Source organism: Chlorocebus sabaeus, chromosome 21 (genome assembly GCF_047675955.1).
Source record: "Chlorocebus sabaeus isolate Y175 chromosome 21, mChlSab1.0.hap1, whole genome shotgun sequence".
Classification (NCBI taxonomy): Eukaryota; Metazoa; Chordata; class Mammalia; order Primates; family Cercopithecidae; genus Chlorocebus; species Chlorocebus sabaeus.
Window position 1 is genome coordinate 25,379,102 of NC_132924.1, and position 13,119 is coordinate 25,392,220.

General features: G+C 39.8%; 2 protein-coding genes across 5 annotated transcripts in view; one reads left to right on the forward strand and one right to left on the reverse strand.

Moving 5' to 3' along the window:
• The window catches only part of ANLN (anillin, actin binding protein), a 65,016-nt gene extending 56,801 nt beyond the window's left edge, over window positions 1-8,215 (reverse strand). For all 4 annotated transcript variants that reach the window (XM_007981616.3, XM_007981615.3, XM_007981614.3 and 1 more), the window contains exons 1-2: window positions 7,974-8,215; window positions 1,661-1,814 (exon numbers count right to left, since the gene is read on the reverse strand). In XM_007981616.3, the coding sequence (XP_007979807.2) occupies window positions 1,661-1,814; window positions 7,974-7,991 (172 nt within the window). In that variant the 5' untranslated portion in view covers window positions 7,992-8,215. The remainder of the gene's footprint in view (window positions 1-1,660; window positions 1,815-7,973) is intronic.
• The window catches only part of MATCAP2 (microtubule associated tyrosine carboxypeptidase 2), a 72,062-nt gene continuing 66,871 nt past the window's right edge, over window positions 7,929-13,119 (forward strand). The window contains exon 1 of the mRNA XM_073008966.1: window positions 7,929-8,051. Within this exon, the coding sequence (XP_072865067.1) occupies window positions 7,944-8,051 (108 nt within the window). The 5' untranslated portion in view covers window positions 7,929-7,943. The remainder of the gene's footprint in view (window positions 8,052-13,119) is intronic.

The window sequence follows — 13,119 nt, forward strand, 5'->3', positions numbered from 1 at the left end:
ATTAGGTCAGTTTCATCAATTGCCTAACCAAATGTTCTGGCAGTGACCAAAGTAGTATCAGGGATAAATCATGATTGCCCTTGTTGACATCAACCTAAGTAAATATACACTATGAAACTTTCTAATCTATTTTTTCCTTACTCCACTTTTTTGTCTTTTTTTTCTTTTTTTGAGATAGGGCCTCACTCTGTCACCCAGGGTGGAGTGAAGTGGTGCAATCTCAGCTCACTGCAGCCTCGACCTCCTGGGCTCAAGTGATCCTCCCACCTCAGCCTCCCGCGTAGCTGGGACTATAGATGTGCCACCATGCCCAGCTAATTTTTGTATTTTTTGTAGACAGGGTTTTGCCATGTTGCCCAGGCTGGTCTCCAACTCCCGAGCTCAAGCACTCTGCCCACCTCAGTCTCTCAAAGTGTTGGGATTACAGGCGTGAGCCACCACACCTGGCTCTTTTTTCTTTTCTTTTCCTTTTTTTATTTTGGAAACTTTCTAATGTTTTGTAACTCATTTATGGATCTATTTACTATGAACACACCTAATAATTTTTGAAAGTGTTCCTGCTTTAACATGCAATACCATCTGGAAATACAGAATTATTCTAGTTTACAATTATCTAAAACAGTAAATGTGAACTTCTACCCAAACACCAAAATGTAGTTTTGAACTTCTATCTAAGCATCCAAACACTAGTTTTCAAATACATAGCACTCAATAGTACAAACCCATCTCACAGGGAAAACAGAAGATCCTGGACTAGGGACAGGCCCCTATTTTCCTGGCTGAATGCCATATAATATGTAATGTATTTCCTTCGCTCTCCCTTCAAAATGGATAAATGTATGAACACTAATTTTTGTTCTATGACTAGCTTCCAAAATAACTGAGCTAGCCCCATGTACTCTTCTCTTTAAAAAAAAAAAAAAAAAAAAAAAAAAAATTGGTTTTCCCTCTGTAATTTTTTTCTATATTTTATTTTACAGTGGTATTACAGTATTTTACAGACGTACTAAGGAAGATTATTATCTCCAGACTATTCCACACTCCAGGAAAAGACTAAGGAGGCTGGCTGATGCTGGCTGGGAATCCCCGGATTGAGGGAAGAGTAAGACTACAGGTGAGTTTGTGCTTGTGTTTGTGTTGTGTGTGCTTGTGTTTAATTCCACCACTTCCGGAGATTTAACAACCTACACTTTAGAGTCGGTTCAGCAAATAGAGGGTGAAAAAGGTTCATTAAATGTCAAGCACTCGCAGTGTGCCTTCCATTGCCTTGCTAGTACCAGAGACACCATCCACACTCTGTGGCCAGCTGTTCTGCCACCTCTGGGATAAAAAACTACACACTACTGTAAGCATAAATGTTACCCTACTCCTTTATTTTTCTTCCTTGAAGTTTTAAGGATAACTTCAGATTGGAGAAAATAAAGTTTAATCAATTAATTTGAAATATTTGTTAGAAGAAACTCTGTTCCAACCCAATGGGTTCTAGGCCTAATATAATAACTCTGAAATAGAATAGAAGGCTGTTATTTCCCCCAGGGGCTGTTACATTTGTCTCCCAAAGAGCTTGGTTCTTCTATATGCTAATGAAATGTCTGGGGCTTGTCTCCTTCAAAAGAAAAAAAAAAAAGCAAATGTTATTTTTCCCCACAAAGTCTATTACCTTCACCACCAGAGAGGGGCTGCTGGTTACTTGCTTCTGAAAGTGGCTGTCTGGCTCGCTTAGCATGAGTCAGAGACCTTGGAGCTGCTGTGGGTCTCTCAGCCATTTTTCTCTGAAGATTCTCTCGCCTGGCACGGGTTCGCTCCAGCAGTTTCTACACAAATAAATATATCAGTGTTAAAATGCAAGTTTAATCAAAAGTTCATAAAATTGCAGTATCTTCTAAAATCACCAATTGCCACATAGGATGACAGTTAAACATATTTCAAAAGTGAATCCTAAGCAATTACATCAAGATTCACTAAATGAGCACCCTAATGTCATAATTATTATAGGACCATTACAGGGGAAATAAAATGTGTAAAGTTACTTATATAAGATTTTTAAAGGCCACAAATTCTTTCTGCTTTCATCAAAAGACAGAATCTATTTCTTTACCCTTGAATCTGGGCTGGCCTTGTGATCTGTTTTGACCAATAAAATATGGCACAAGTGATATTGTGAGACTTCTAGGCATCAAGAGATTTTACAGTTTGGGATCTCTCTCTCTGCCACTAAGTGAACATGCCCAGGTTAAGTCTATTAGAGACACATGGCCCAGCTGATGGTCAGTATCAACTGCCAAACATGTGAATAAGGCCATCCTAGACCATCCAGCTCCAGATAATCTGCCAGATCACTGAAGATTGCTGCATGACCACTGGAGAGACAAGCAGAACAGCAGCCCAGCTGAGCACAATACAAATTGCTGACCCACTGAATCCTGAGAAAATAGAGTATTGTTTTAAGCCACTATGGTAGGCAAAATAATGGTCCCTCAAAGATTTTTTGTCCTAATACCCTAAACCTCTGAATATGTTGCCTCACAGGGTAAAAGAGACTTTACTGATGTGATTAAGAATCTTTAGATGGAGATAATTCTAGATTATCTAGTCAGGCCCAACATAATCACAAAGGTCCTTACAATGGAAAACAGAGAGGCAGGAAGATGAGAGTCAGGGAAAATATGACAATGGAAGCAGAGGTCAGAGTAATGTGATTTGTGGCTTTGAAGATGGAGGAACGGGACAAGCCAAGATATGCAGATGGCCTTTAGAAACCCAAAGTTAGGAAAGAGATTCTCCCCTACAGCCTCCAGAAGTAACACAATCCCACTGACATATTGATTTTAACAAAGTAAAATCCATTTCAGATTTCAGAGTGAGACCCTGTCTCTAAAGAACTGTAAGGTAATGAATATGTTATTTTAAGCCACTAAATTTGTGATAAGTTGTTACAGCAGCAAAACTAACATAGCCCCTAAAATCTGGGATGGTGGTAAGCAGCAAGAGATAAATAACATATTAGTCCTTTGAAAACATAAAACACTTCCTAAGAGGAAAGAAAAACAAAACAGTCTTATGTTTTATTTAATTAAATATTAACATATAATAAAATGGTTTTAAATTGAAATCTTAGCCATTGCATAAAGTCGTGAATACTCCTTTCTACTCCAAATCAACTGATGTTCCTATTTTAAGTCAATTTAAGTAAATCTCAAACACAAGACGCTGTGAAACAATTCATTTTCTTTCAAATGCACACAACTAAAGGAGGTATGCAGATTATTATTACCACCTTGCATACTCAGATACAGTAGTTAGTACAGGCTGAAAAATTAAATTCCATTTGACTCTTTTCAATTCCTTAAAATAGAGTAACAATTTTTTAAAAATCTGAGTATGTAAAAGAAACATGAGCTAAATATGAAAGAAGGTACACTCTCTACTCTTCTTAAGAATGATTTCTAATTTAAAGTTCATTGAAAAAAATGACACTAAATTGAAACGCTCTAATCACTGAAAAAATAATTTATGAACCAAATGGCTTCCAAAATACAAGACCTTCACCCACTAAATAAAAGTCCTTCGAAAAATTCAAGAATAAGCAAATTGTTTCACAAATCTATATATGTCTGATAATTTCTCCCATGATACAATATGAGAACTAAAAATAAAATACTAATCCTCTCAATCAACTGAACAAACCCCCTCTTGACGAAGGGGACCCCAGAGAAACCTTAAAAACTGAGTTCTCAGCCATGATGGGACAAGAGGCTGCATGCACCTTGTTATACCCTTCCTTTTGCTGTTTAGACACAATAACTGATGAGCATTAATGTTAGATAGAGATCATAAGACTGACAGAAGGCTCTTTGTAGCAATAAGATATCAAATTATAAACAGGATCAAGCCTGGGCAACAAAGCAAGACCCTGTCTCTGCAAAACATACAAAAGTTAGCCAGGCCTGGTGGGGCACACCTATGGTCCCAGCTACCTGGTGGGTGAGGTGGCTGAGGCAAAAGGATTACTTGAGCCCAGGAGTTCAAGGTTGCCGTGAGCTGTGATCGCTACCGCACTCTAGCCTGGGTAACAGAGTGAGACTCTGTCTCTAAACAAATAAATAGGACCTAAGGCCATGCCAGGCAAGGGTTAAGTCACAAACTCCCTACACTTAAAAAATAAACTGTCTTCTAAATGCCAAAGCTTTTCTTTTACTCTAGTAGCTGAATAAGCACTGACCTCAAGATAAGCAATAAATATTAAAATAATTGCAGCTCATCCGCCATCAGACCATGACTAACCCTCGTGCTCCACAAGCTACAACTACAGCTTTAATTGGACAAGAGATTGATTTCAATAACTCTCTCTCAGTAAGAAGACCACCAACCATGAATTGGTTCTGGCCAGTTTACAGAGGCTGCTCACTTGAATGCCTTCATGTCTCCACCTCACCTTTTGACATATAGGGCCCAACTGTAATGTATTTACATATTAAGTCTTCATTCCAAAGTGAACATGGGATGCATGTAACCACATGTTTGCTTAGTACCCACCTATCGGGACCCCTTTTGTAAATACTCATAGCTCTGCCTATAACCTGTTGAATATGTATACTTGGCTAACCCTTTAGGCACAAATCCCTGTTCCACCTTCTCCTCTCTTGAAGTGCCTGTTTCCAGTCTCTGCCCGAAGCTAGTAAATATGTTTCCCAGCCTGTCAGGATGGCCACACCGTAGATTGTAACCCTTTATAAGAAAGTCTCTGCTGGGCACAGTGGCTCATGCCTGTAATCCCAGCACTTTAGGAGGCCAAGGCAGGCGGATCACATGAGGCTAGGAATTTGAGACCAGCTTGGCAAACATGGTGAAACCCCGTCTCTACTAAAAATACAAAAATTAGTCAGGTGGGTGGCGCATGCCTATAGTCCCAGCTACTTGGGAGGCTGAGGTAGGAGAATCACTTTAACCTGGGAGGCGGAAGTTGTATTGAGCCAAGATCGCACCACTGCACTCCAGCCTGGCAAGAACAAGACTCTGTCTCAAAAAAAAGAAAAAAAGAAATAATGATTCCTTTCTAAATTAATAAATTTGTGATTTTTCAATTGCTATATCTATCACTTCCCAGATATAACACTAGCCTAATTATATTCATTCATAGACATGCCCACATTCCATTCTGGTCAGTTAGAACATTTGTGAGTCAGCACAGCTTCAGTTACCATGAGCAGTATGTCACAACGAAAGAATGTGATTTTGTCATTCAAACATATATGAACGTTCTATTGCTTATATTAGGTTCAAAAATTTCCAGATTTAAAAAAATTAATAGATACGCAAAAAGTTTCCTAATCTGTGAAATAAAGCTATAAACACCAAAGGTTATTAATTTAAAAGAAATTATGTATCTGAAATATATAAACTCAATAGCTCAATAAATGTAAGTAGCCCTTCCTTACAGTATATCAGGAATTTTAAAACTCTTTTAAATACAAGGTATATTCCTTGAAATATCACACCTTTCTCCCAACAGTGTAGGCATTAAAAAAAAAAAAACAAAAAAACACTGCAATAACATATTCAAGAAGTAAGATAGCCCACATGAATGAATCTCAGAAAACTGAAGCTTATAGTGCCTGAACAACTTTTGCCACATACACCCCAAAGTCATTTCTGACAAATTTTTCTCGGAGATTTCACTCATTTCCTTGCCCTCTTTAACAGAGCAGACTCAATATAAATTAATTTCTTATTATTTTCAATATGCTCTAGCAGCTCTTCCCCAGGGACTTTCATTTAATTCTGGAAAATAAGAGAAATTCTACAATAAAATATGCTTCTGTGAAGTATTTTAATTATAGCTTTTTCTCTTTTAAGGTTTTTATAAAGAAAGTTCTGGATTGGTAGACTTTACTCTGGGTTTCTTTGTAGTATTCTTGTACTGGGATGACTATCACCTGTGAGCAGAGCTTCAAACTCTTGATGTTATGAGTAGTGAGTTTATGGTTTTGTCACCTGGGCGACAGTGCGGGACTCTGTCTTAAAAAAAAAAAAAAAAGAGTGCCAGAACAGTATCAGCAACAGCAGGGAGGAAGGGCGATGCAAAACAGTCTTGTTTGAGGAAAAGAAAGTTTACCATGACTGTAACCTTTCTCAACTGGAGCTACCAAAACAATTAAGCCCTAATACCCTGGCGTTAATGTAATAGACTTATTTCCTATGTTTGCAGGGTGGCATTGAATTATCCTTGGGAGAACTGAGAAAATAGTCTCCCAATTTTCCTGTGTACCATAGTCTCTCAATTTTCCTAAGTTTCTGAGAGGAAACCCTGGCTGAGAAAGTCATTTTATACTAACTTTCAGTTGATAGACAAAGAACTGTATCAGTAACTTATTTCACTGTGCAAATGTTATAAATGCTATAATTAAGCACCCAAGAGTTGGAATCAATTCAAGTAGTTCATTCATTACCTATTAAGGAAAAGATGTCTACGCTGTTTTTCCAACTGCAAGTGATCTAGCTTTTCATAACATAAACCATACATATTTCTGAGCACATTCTAAAATGATCTAAACAGGTAAAGTTTCTTTCAACTGAGATTTGTACTACCTTCAGAATGACATTTTTAAGTAAAATGAAGTGCAATTTTCAGCCAACTTAAAAATGCTTTGTTCCTGTCTGTTACTTAGGAGGACACATAGGGCTAATGATTTAAGGAATCCTATTCTAGTTTAGATAAAATACACCCTTTCCGACCTCAGTGTAAGTGAAAGATATCTGGTGTATGACCAGCCCTATTTTAAGGCTAATACAAAAATATGCTCTCGGTTTTTCTATTAGAACCTTTAAGGAAGGTGAAAAAAATTGATGTATTTGTCCCAAGATGATTAAGAATTTGAAACAGAAAAATAGATTATGTCATGCTTGAATATAAGTAAACTCTAATTGCTGAAACCTGTAATTAATATCTTACACATAACTTACAGAATTATAATTACATCTCCCCGAAAGAATTACCACTCTTCACAGCATTTAAGTTTTTGAATCAGTGTAAACACAGTTTTAGGTCCACTTTGCAACACTCAAAAACCAACAGTTTGAAACTTGCACAACAGCCTGAAGAAAGAGGAACTGTCCTGGAATAAAAGGGAGTGGACAACTGGCAACAAAACACTCCCGAATGTGACAACGCAGTCTCCACAAAAGCTAAAATCGACACAATAACGATGTAACCCATATGCAATCTCAAAGGAACAAAAGACGAAATAAGTACTGTAATGACATGCCCCATAAACACCGAAAGGTTTATTTCTTTGCTCTAAAATCGTGAGCTGATAGTTGTGGTCGGCACACTTGCACTGTTTCCTTTCAATTAAAATGTCAGTCCCGGGTATGAACTTCTTCGCTAGTTAGCTGAACAATGGGATATCAAGGAACTACTGACTTTTTATGAACGAATGCAGTGGTTTCTAGCACCTGCTTATTTTAACGTTTTGCTGTCATGTCATTAGCATCTCTGCGAGCTGAGTGAACTCCGCAAATCACACATCCCACTGCCTTTCCCGGCGGCAGCCGCACTGAGTCACCCGCCCCGGACCCCGCCCTGTAGGGCATTCCAGCTGCTTCCAGCCAGACCCGTTCCGCAGGCCTGCGCCTCACTCTTGCTGGGCCAGGACTGCAGAGGGACATGGTAAAAACGGGGGCTGAAAGACCTCTCACTACCGCCTTTTAGGACAGACTCAAAGCCTTCCTCCCAGAGTTTTATCTGTAGGACTGGAAAAACAAAATCTCAGAGGAACCCACCAACCACAGCAGGCCGCAGCCGCGGCCCCTGCTCTGCATCCTCAGCCAATCCGACCCCCGCCCGCACACACTGCGCACGCGCACACACGCGCCCTCCGCCCTGTGGGAGTTCGCCCAGAGGTTGACAGAGGAAGGGGGGTGGGGGCCTAGAGCGGTGGGTCATGGCTGGCTGCACCCGCAAACTCACTCACCTCGGTAAACGGATCCATCGCCCCAGGCGTCGGACTACGAGACGATGGAAACGGTGGTTCAAATTCAGGAAGAGAAAAGTGAGCCTCGGCTCAGTGTGTCTCCTGGAAAAAACCAGGAGTCTTGAGGCGAGGGAACTCTCTCACAACCAGCTGTCCTCTCCTCTCGGCTTCCAGTGTCGGACTCGGTCTCTGCAGCCGTTCAAATTTGAATTTCAGCGCCGAGCCGCGAGCATGCGCGCTGGGCGGAGCCGGGGCGCCCTCTCCCCGCCCCTGAGCTCGGTCACGTGGCCGCGCCAGGCCCAGTGGTTCCCGGGGCGGCCCCGCCTCCTTCCCGGCCCTCTCCCAGCCTTGGCCTCGGGTTGGAGGCGGGCAGCGGGGCGCTTCCTGCTCTCCAATCACGTCGGGTTCTCGGCTCCACCCCCAACAACCACACATTCCACTCAGCTTTAAGGCGATTGCTTCACGCCAACCGCGTTTGGGCGTTCCCGCCTTCCTTCATTCCTGAAAAAAGTATTAAGACCGGGAGCAGTGGCGCATGCCTATAATCTCAGCATTTGGGGAGGCTGAGGCTGGAGGATCGCTTGGGCCCAGGAGGTCATGGCTGCAGAGAGCTGTGATCTCACTACTGTACTCCAGCCTGGGCGCCAGAGTGAGACCCTGCCTCAAAAAAGAAAACAAAGGATTAAGAGCCCTTGTGTTGGCCGGGCGCGGTGGCTCACACCTGTAATCCCAGCACTGTGGGAGGCCGAGGCGGGCGGATCACGAGGTCAGGAATTAAAGACTAGCCTGGCCAACATGGTGAAACCCCGTCTCTACTAAAAATACAAAAAAAAAATATATAGATAGGCGTGGTTGCGCGTGCCTGTAATCCCAGCTAGTCCGGAGGCTAAGGCAGGAGAATTGCTTGAACTGGGACACGGGAGGCGGAGGTAACAGTGAGCGGAGATCACACCACTGCATTCCAGCCTGGCCTACAGAGTGAGACGGAGAGCCCTTGTGTTTCAGGTGCTCCTAGCCCGTTGGCCTTCAACAGCTTTGTTTCCCAGGTCACACCCAACTCCTAGTCCCCAAAAGGGGGACTGCAGGCCTGGCCCTCAGAAAAGGCAGGTCTGGTGGGTCCCTGACACTCAGCCAGTGAAATAAAGCTAAAATTAACAGACTGTGTGAAGGGTTCATGCACAGTTTTTTATTTTAAATTCCATCCAACTGTGTACAGTGTTAGAGCAGGAGGAATTCTGACAAGCCCTCTATCTAGTTCAATCCTTCCTTTTACAGCTGAGAGAAGGGACAACGGTAAACGTTAAAGGAACTGGTCCAAGGAAATGAAAACCCCGTTCTCAGCTCATGATCCGTTTTCCACACTAGCTGAGGCTATGTCTCTTGCTTAATTTTTTGTAGAGTACCCCAAATTGTAAGATAGATTACATAATTTCTGTATCAGAGTCATTTCTTCTATAACAAGTCTGTGCAGGTAAAGATGACAGTTCTTGATTTGTTCATCTGAAAAGTTAAGAGTGACTGTCCATGAGCTGAACAAAACAGAACTATTCCTCCCAACTAAGTGGTTTCAAAATGTATAACAACATGTCCATCTTAGCAGTCAGTCAACATAACAAAAAGTATTTACTAATATTTTTAATTTGAATTTTTGTATGATAGATTGTGCGTAACCGAAATCAGGGCAAGGGGTAAGGGAAATATTGCTTGGGGTCAGGGCTCCACCCAGTTAGCCAAATCGGTTAACCCATGGGTTTTTTTTTTTTTTTAACCTTTGTGGGGAGTCATGGACTCCTTTGAAAATATATTAAAACTGACCCTCTACCTAGAAAAATGACCATTTAATCATGAACTATTTAACAGGATTTTGTGAAGTTCATGGACACCAGGCCAAGAACTTCTGATTTAGCCTGTTTGTATTTTAGTTTACTCATCTGTGTAACACGAATAATCATCTGCCCTGATTTCCTCAGAGTTGTTAGGAGGAGCAGCTGAAAAATGGAGAGACATAATCCAAAAATATTCCGTAATAAGACACTGAGTGTGTAGTATATAGAATTATTAGTATTTAACCCAGAATGTGTTATTTATGAACAAAGGAAAAAGATACTTGAATTTTTTTCAAGTGTGGCAGGAAAGGGGTATATGTATTTGGGGTGTGTCTGTGTGTGTGTGCATGTTTTAAAAAACATTGGAAAATGAGTCATTAGAAATTTATGTAGCTGTTGTGCCTTCTGGCTATCGCTATGAGCCTTAGTTTCTTTATATCTACCTCAACTAGATTCCAGTTAGGACTAAAAGAGGTAAAGCACTTAGCATAAGATAGCTACTCACAACATTTAGTGTATCTTCCCTCACTATCCCACTATGTTTTTGGTTTCTACCTTTATAATGATAATGATAGTAATAATGGCAACCATCAGAATTAAATAACTCCTAAGACTAAAACACCTACTATGTGCCAGAAACTATGGTAGATATTCAAGTCTACTCTCCTAGGGTACTATAGTTGTCTCCTACTATACCTCCTTTCATTCTTAACCCCTGGTAGTTCATTCTTCAGTTTGTAGGCTAGCATGATTTTTATCTTTTTAAAAATAGTGTGATATAACAAATAACAAAAAAATTAAAAACAAAAAAATTATGATATACAACAAAGATGTGAATAATGAAACATAACCATATACCAGCCACCTAACTTAAAAAAATATAAAACGTCCCACATGTAATTGAAGTCTCCTGTGTGTCCCTTCCTATTCTCATTCATCTTCCCACTCTTCTGGGGTAAAACTGTCTTGATTTGATGTTTATCATTCCCATAGAAAAATGTATACTTTTATCACATCTACATATATATATCCACAACAATATCTAGTGCTTTATATATAAATTTTATTTTCAGGATATAAGTCTTTCTGCAACTTTTTTTGGCCCAATAATATCTTTATGGGATTTATCCTCACTAATAACTATAGCTGCACTTAATTCATGTTCACTGCTAAATTATATTATACAAATATACTTGTAATTTATGTACCCATTATCCTGTTAATTGCCATTCAGCTTATTTCCAGTTTTTCATTCCAAAGATCCCATGATGCCATGACTATCCCTTACATGCACATGCAAAACTTTCTCTAGAGCAGTATACCTAGGAATTGGTAGCTTATTTCAATATTATTACCAGATATTAAAAATAAACTGCTCTTCAAAATGGTCATAACAATTGATACTCCAGTCAGTAGTATATGCCCCTGGCTGCTGCTCTAGTTCCTCCCCAATATGTGGGTACCTTTAAAATTTTGCCATTCTTGTTTGAGTGCCTTTCTTTTACCACTAGTGAAGGTGAACAGGATTTTGTATTTACTGGACTTTCAATTTTCCTTTTCTGTGATTTTCAACTTTATATCCTTGCCCATTTTTCTGTGCAATTATTTGCCTTTTTCTTATTGATTCATAGGGTTTTTGCTGGTTGTTTACTATTTTCTGGTAAAACAAACTTTGTTGGTTTCTTGGCTTGCCAATTTTTTGGTTTGTCGCTTGTCTTTTTACTTTATGATGTCTCAGATGTACAGAAGTGTTTAATGTAACTAATGATACACACACACACACACACACACACACACATATACACACATACATATACCATATATACTTTCCTTTAGGGTTTGTGTTTTTTATGCCTTAAGAAATCCTTCCCTATCCTGAGGTAATAAAGATGTTCTACTGTACTTTCTTCTAAATATTTTAAAGTGTGGCTTTTCATGGTTTTGTCTTTAAACTATCTGGATTGATCTTGTTTTTTATATGAATAACCAGTTGTCTTAGCAGCAGTTATTAAATTGTCCATCCTTTCTCTCATTGACCTGTAATGCCACTTTTATAATATATCAACTTTTCTTTTTTTTTCCCCCTCTGAGACACTCTCGCTCTTTCACCAAGGCTGGAGTGCAATGGCCTGATCTCGGCTCACTGCAACCTCCGCCTCCCGGGTTCAAGTAATTCTGCTGCCTCAGCCTCCTGAGTAGCTGGGACTACAGGTATATGCCACCACATCTGGCTAATTTTTGTATTTTTAGTAGAGTTGGGGTTTCCCCATGTTGAGGCTAGTCTCAAACTCCTGGCCACAAGTCATCCACCCACCTAGACCTCCCAAAGTGCTGGGATTACAGGCATGAGCCACCATTCCTGACCAACTGTTCTTTATTTTATTTTATTTTATTTTATTTTATTTTATTTTATTTTATTTTATTTTATTTTATTTTTTGAGATAGGGTCTTGCTCTGTCACCCAGGCTGGAGTGCAGTGCCACGATCATAGCTCACTGCAGCTTCAAATTCCTGGCCTCAAGCAATCTTTCCATCTCGGCTTTCCAAGTATCTGGGACAACAGGTGCATGCCACCACACCCGCTAGTTTTTAAAATTTTTTGTAGAGACAGGATCTCACTTTGTTGCCCAGGCTGGTGACCAACTCCCAGCCTCAAATGATCCTCCCACCTTGGCCTTCCAAAGTGCTGGGATTACAGGTGTAAGCCACCATGTTCAGCCTCAACTTTTTATGTACATGTAGGTCTATGTTGGGCTCTATTCTGTTCCACTGGTCTATCTATTCCTCTCCCAATATCACCTGTATTAGTTATGTATGTTGATATCTGGTAGGGCAAATTCCAATTCGACTTGGATTATTTTGCCTCATTGTTCTTCCACATGAATTTTAGGGTCAGATTCTCAAGCTCCAAAAAGAAAAGAAAAAAGAAAAGAAAATCCTCTTCTGATTTTTAATCCAAATTGCACTGAATTTATCACATAATTTGGAGAGAATTCGCATCTTTGTGACACCAATGCTACCCATTTATGAGCATGGTATATCTTCATTATACCTGCTAAAAATGTCTATAACAAACTTACATAAAGATCTGTAAACTTTTGTTAAATTTATTCCTACATTTATTTGTTGTTGCTGATCTTATTAGTTTTAGCAATTTATTTATAGAGAGGGATCTTTTTAAAATGTAAATTTTGCAGTGTCAATTACTTGTTTGGAGCTGCTCTATGTCTTTCATTGCAATTAAAATGATATCCAGTAATATCCTTATCATACCCACAAGGCCATGCATGATCTGGATCCTACCTGCCTCTCTGAATAAC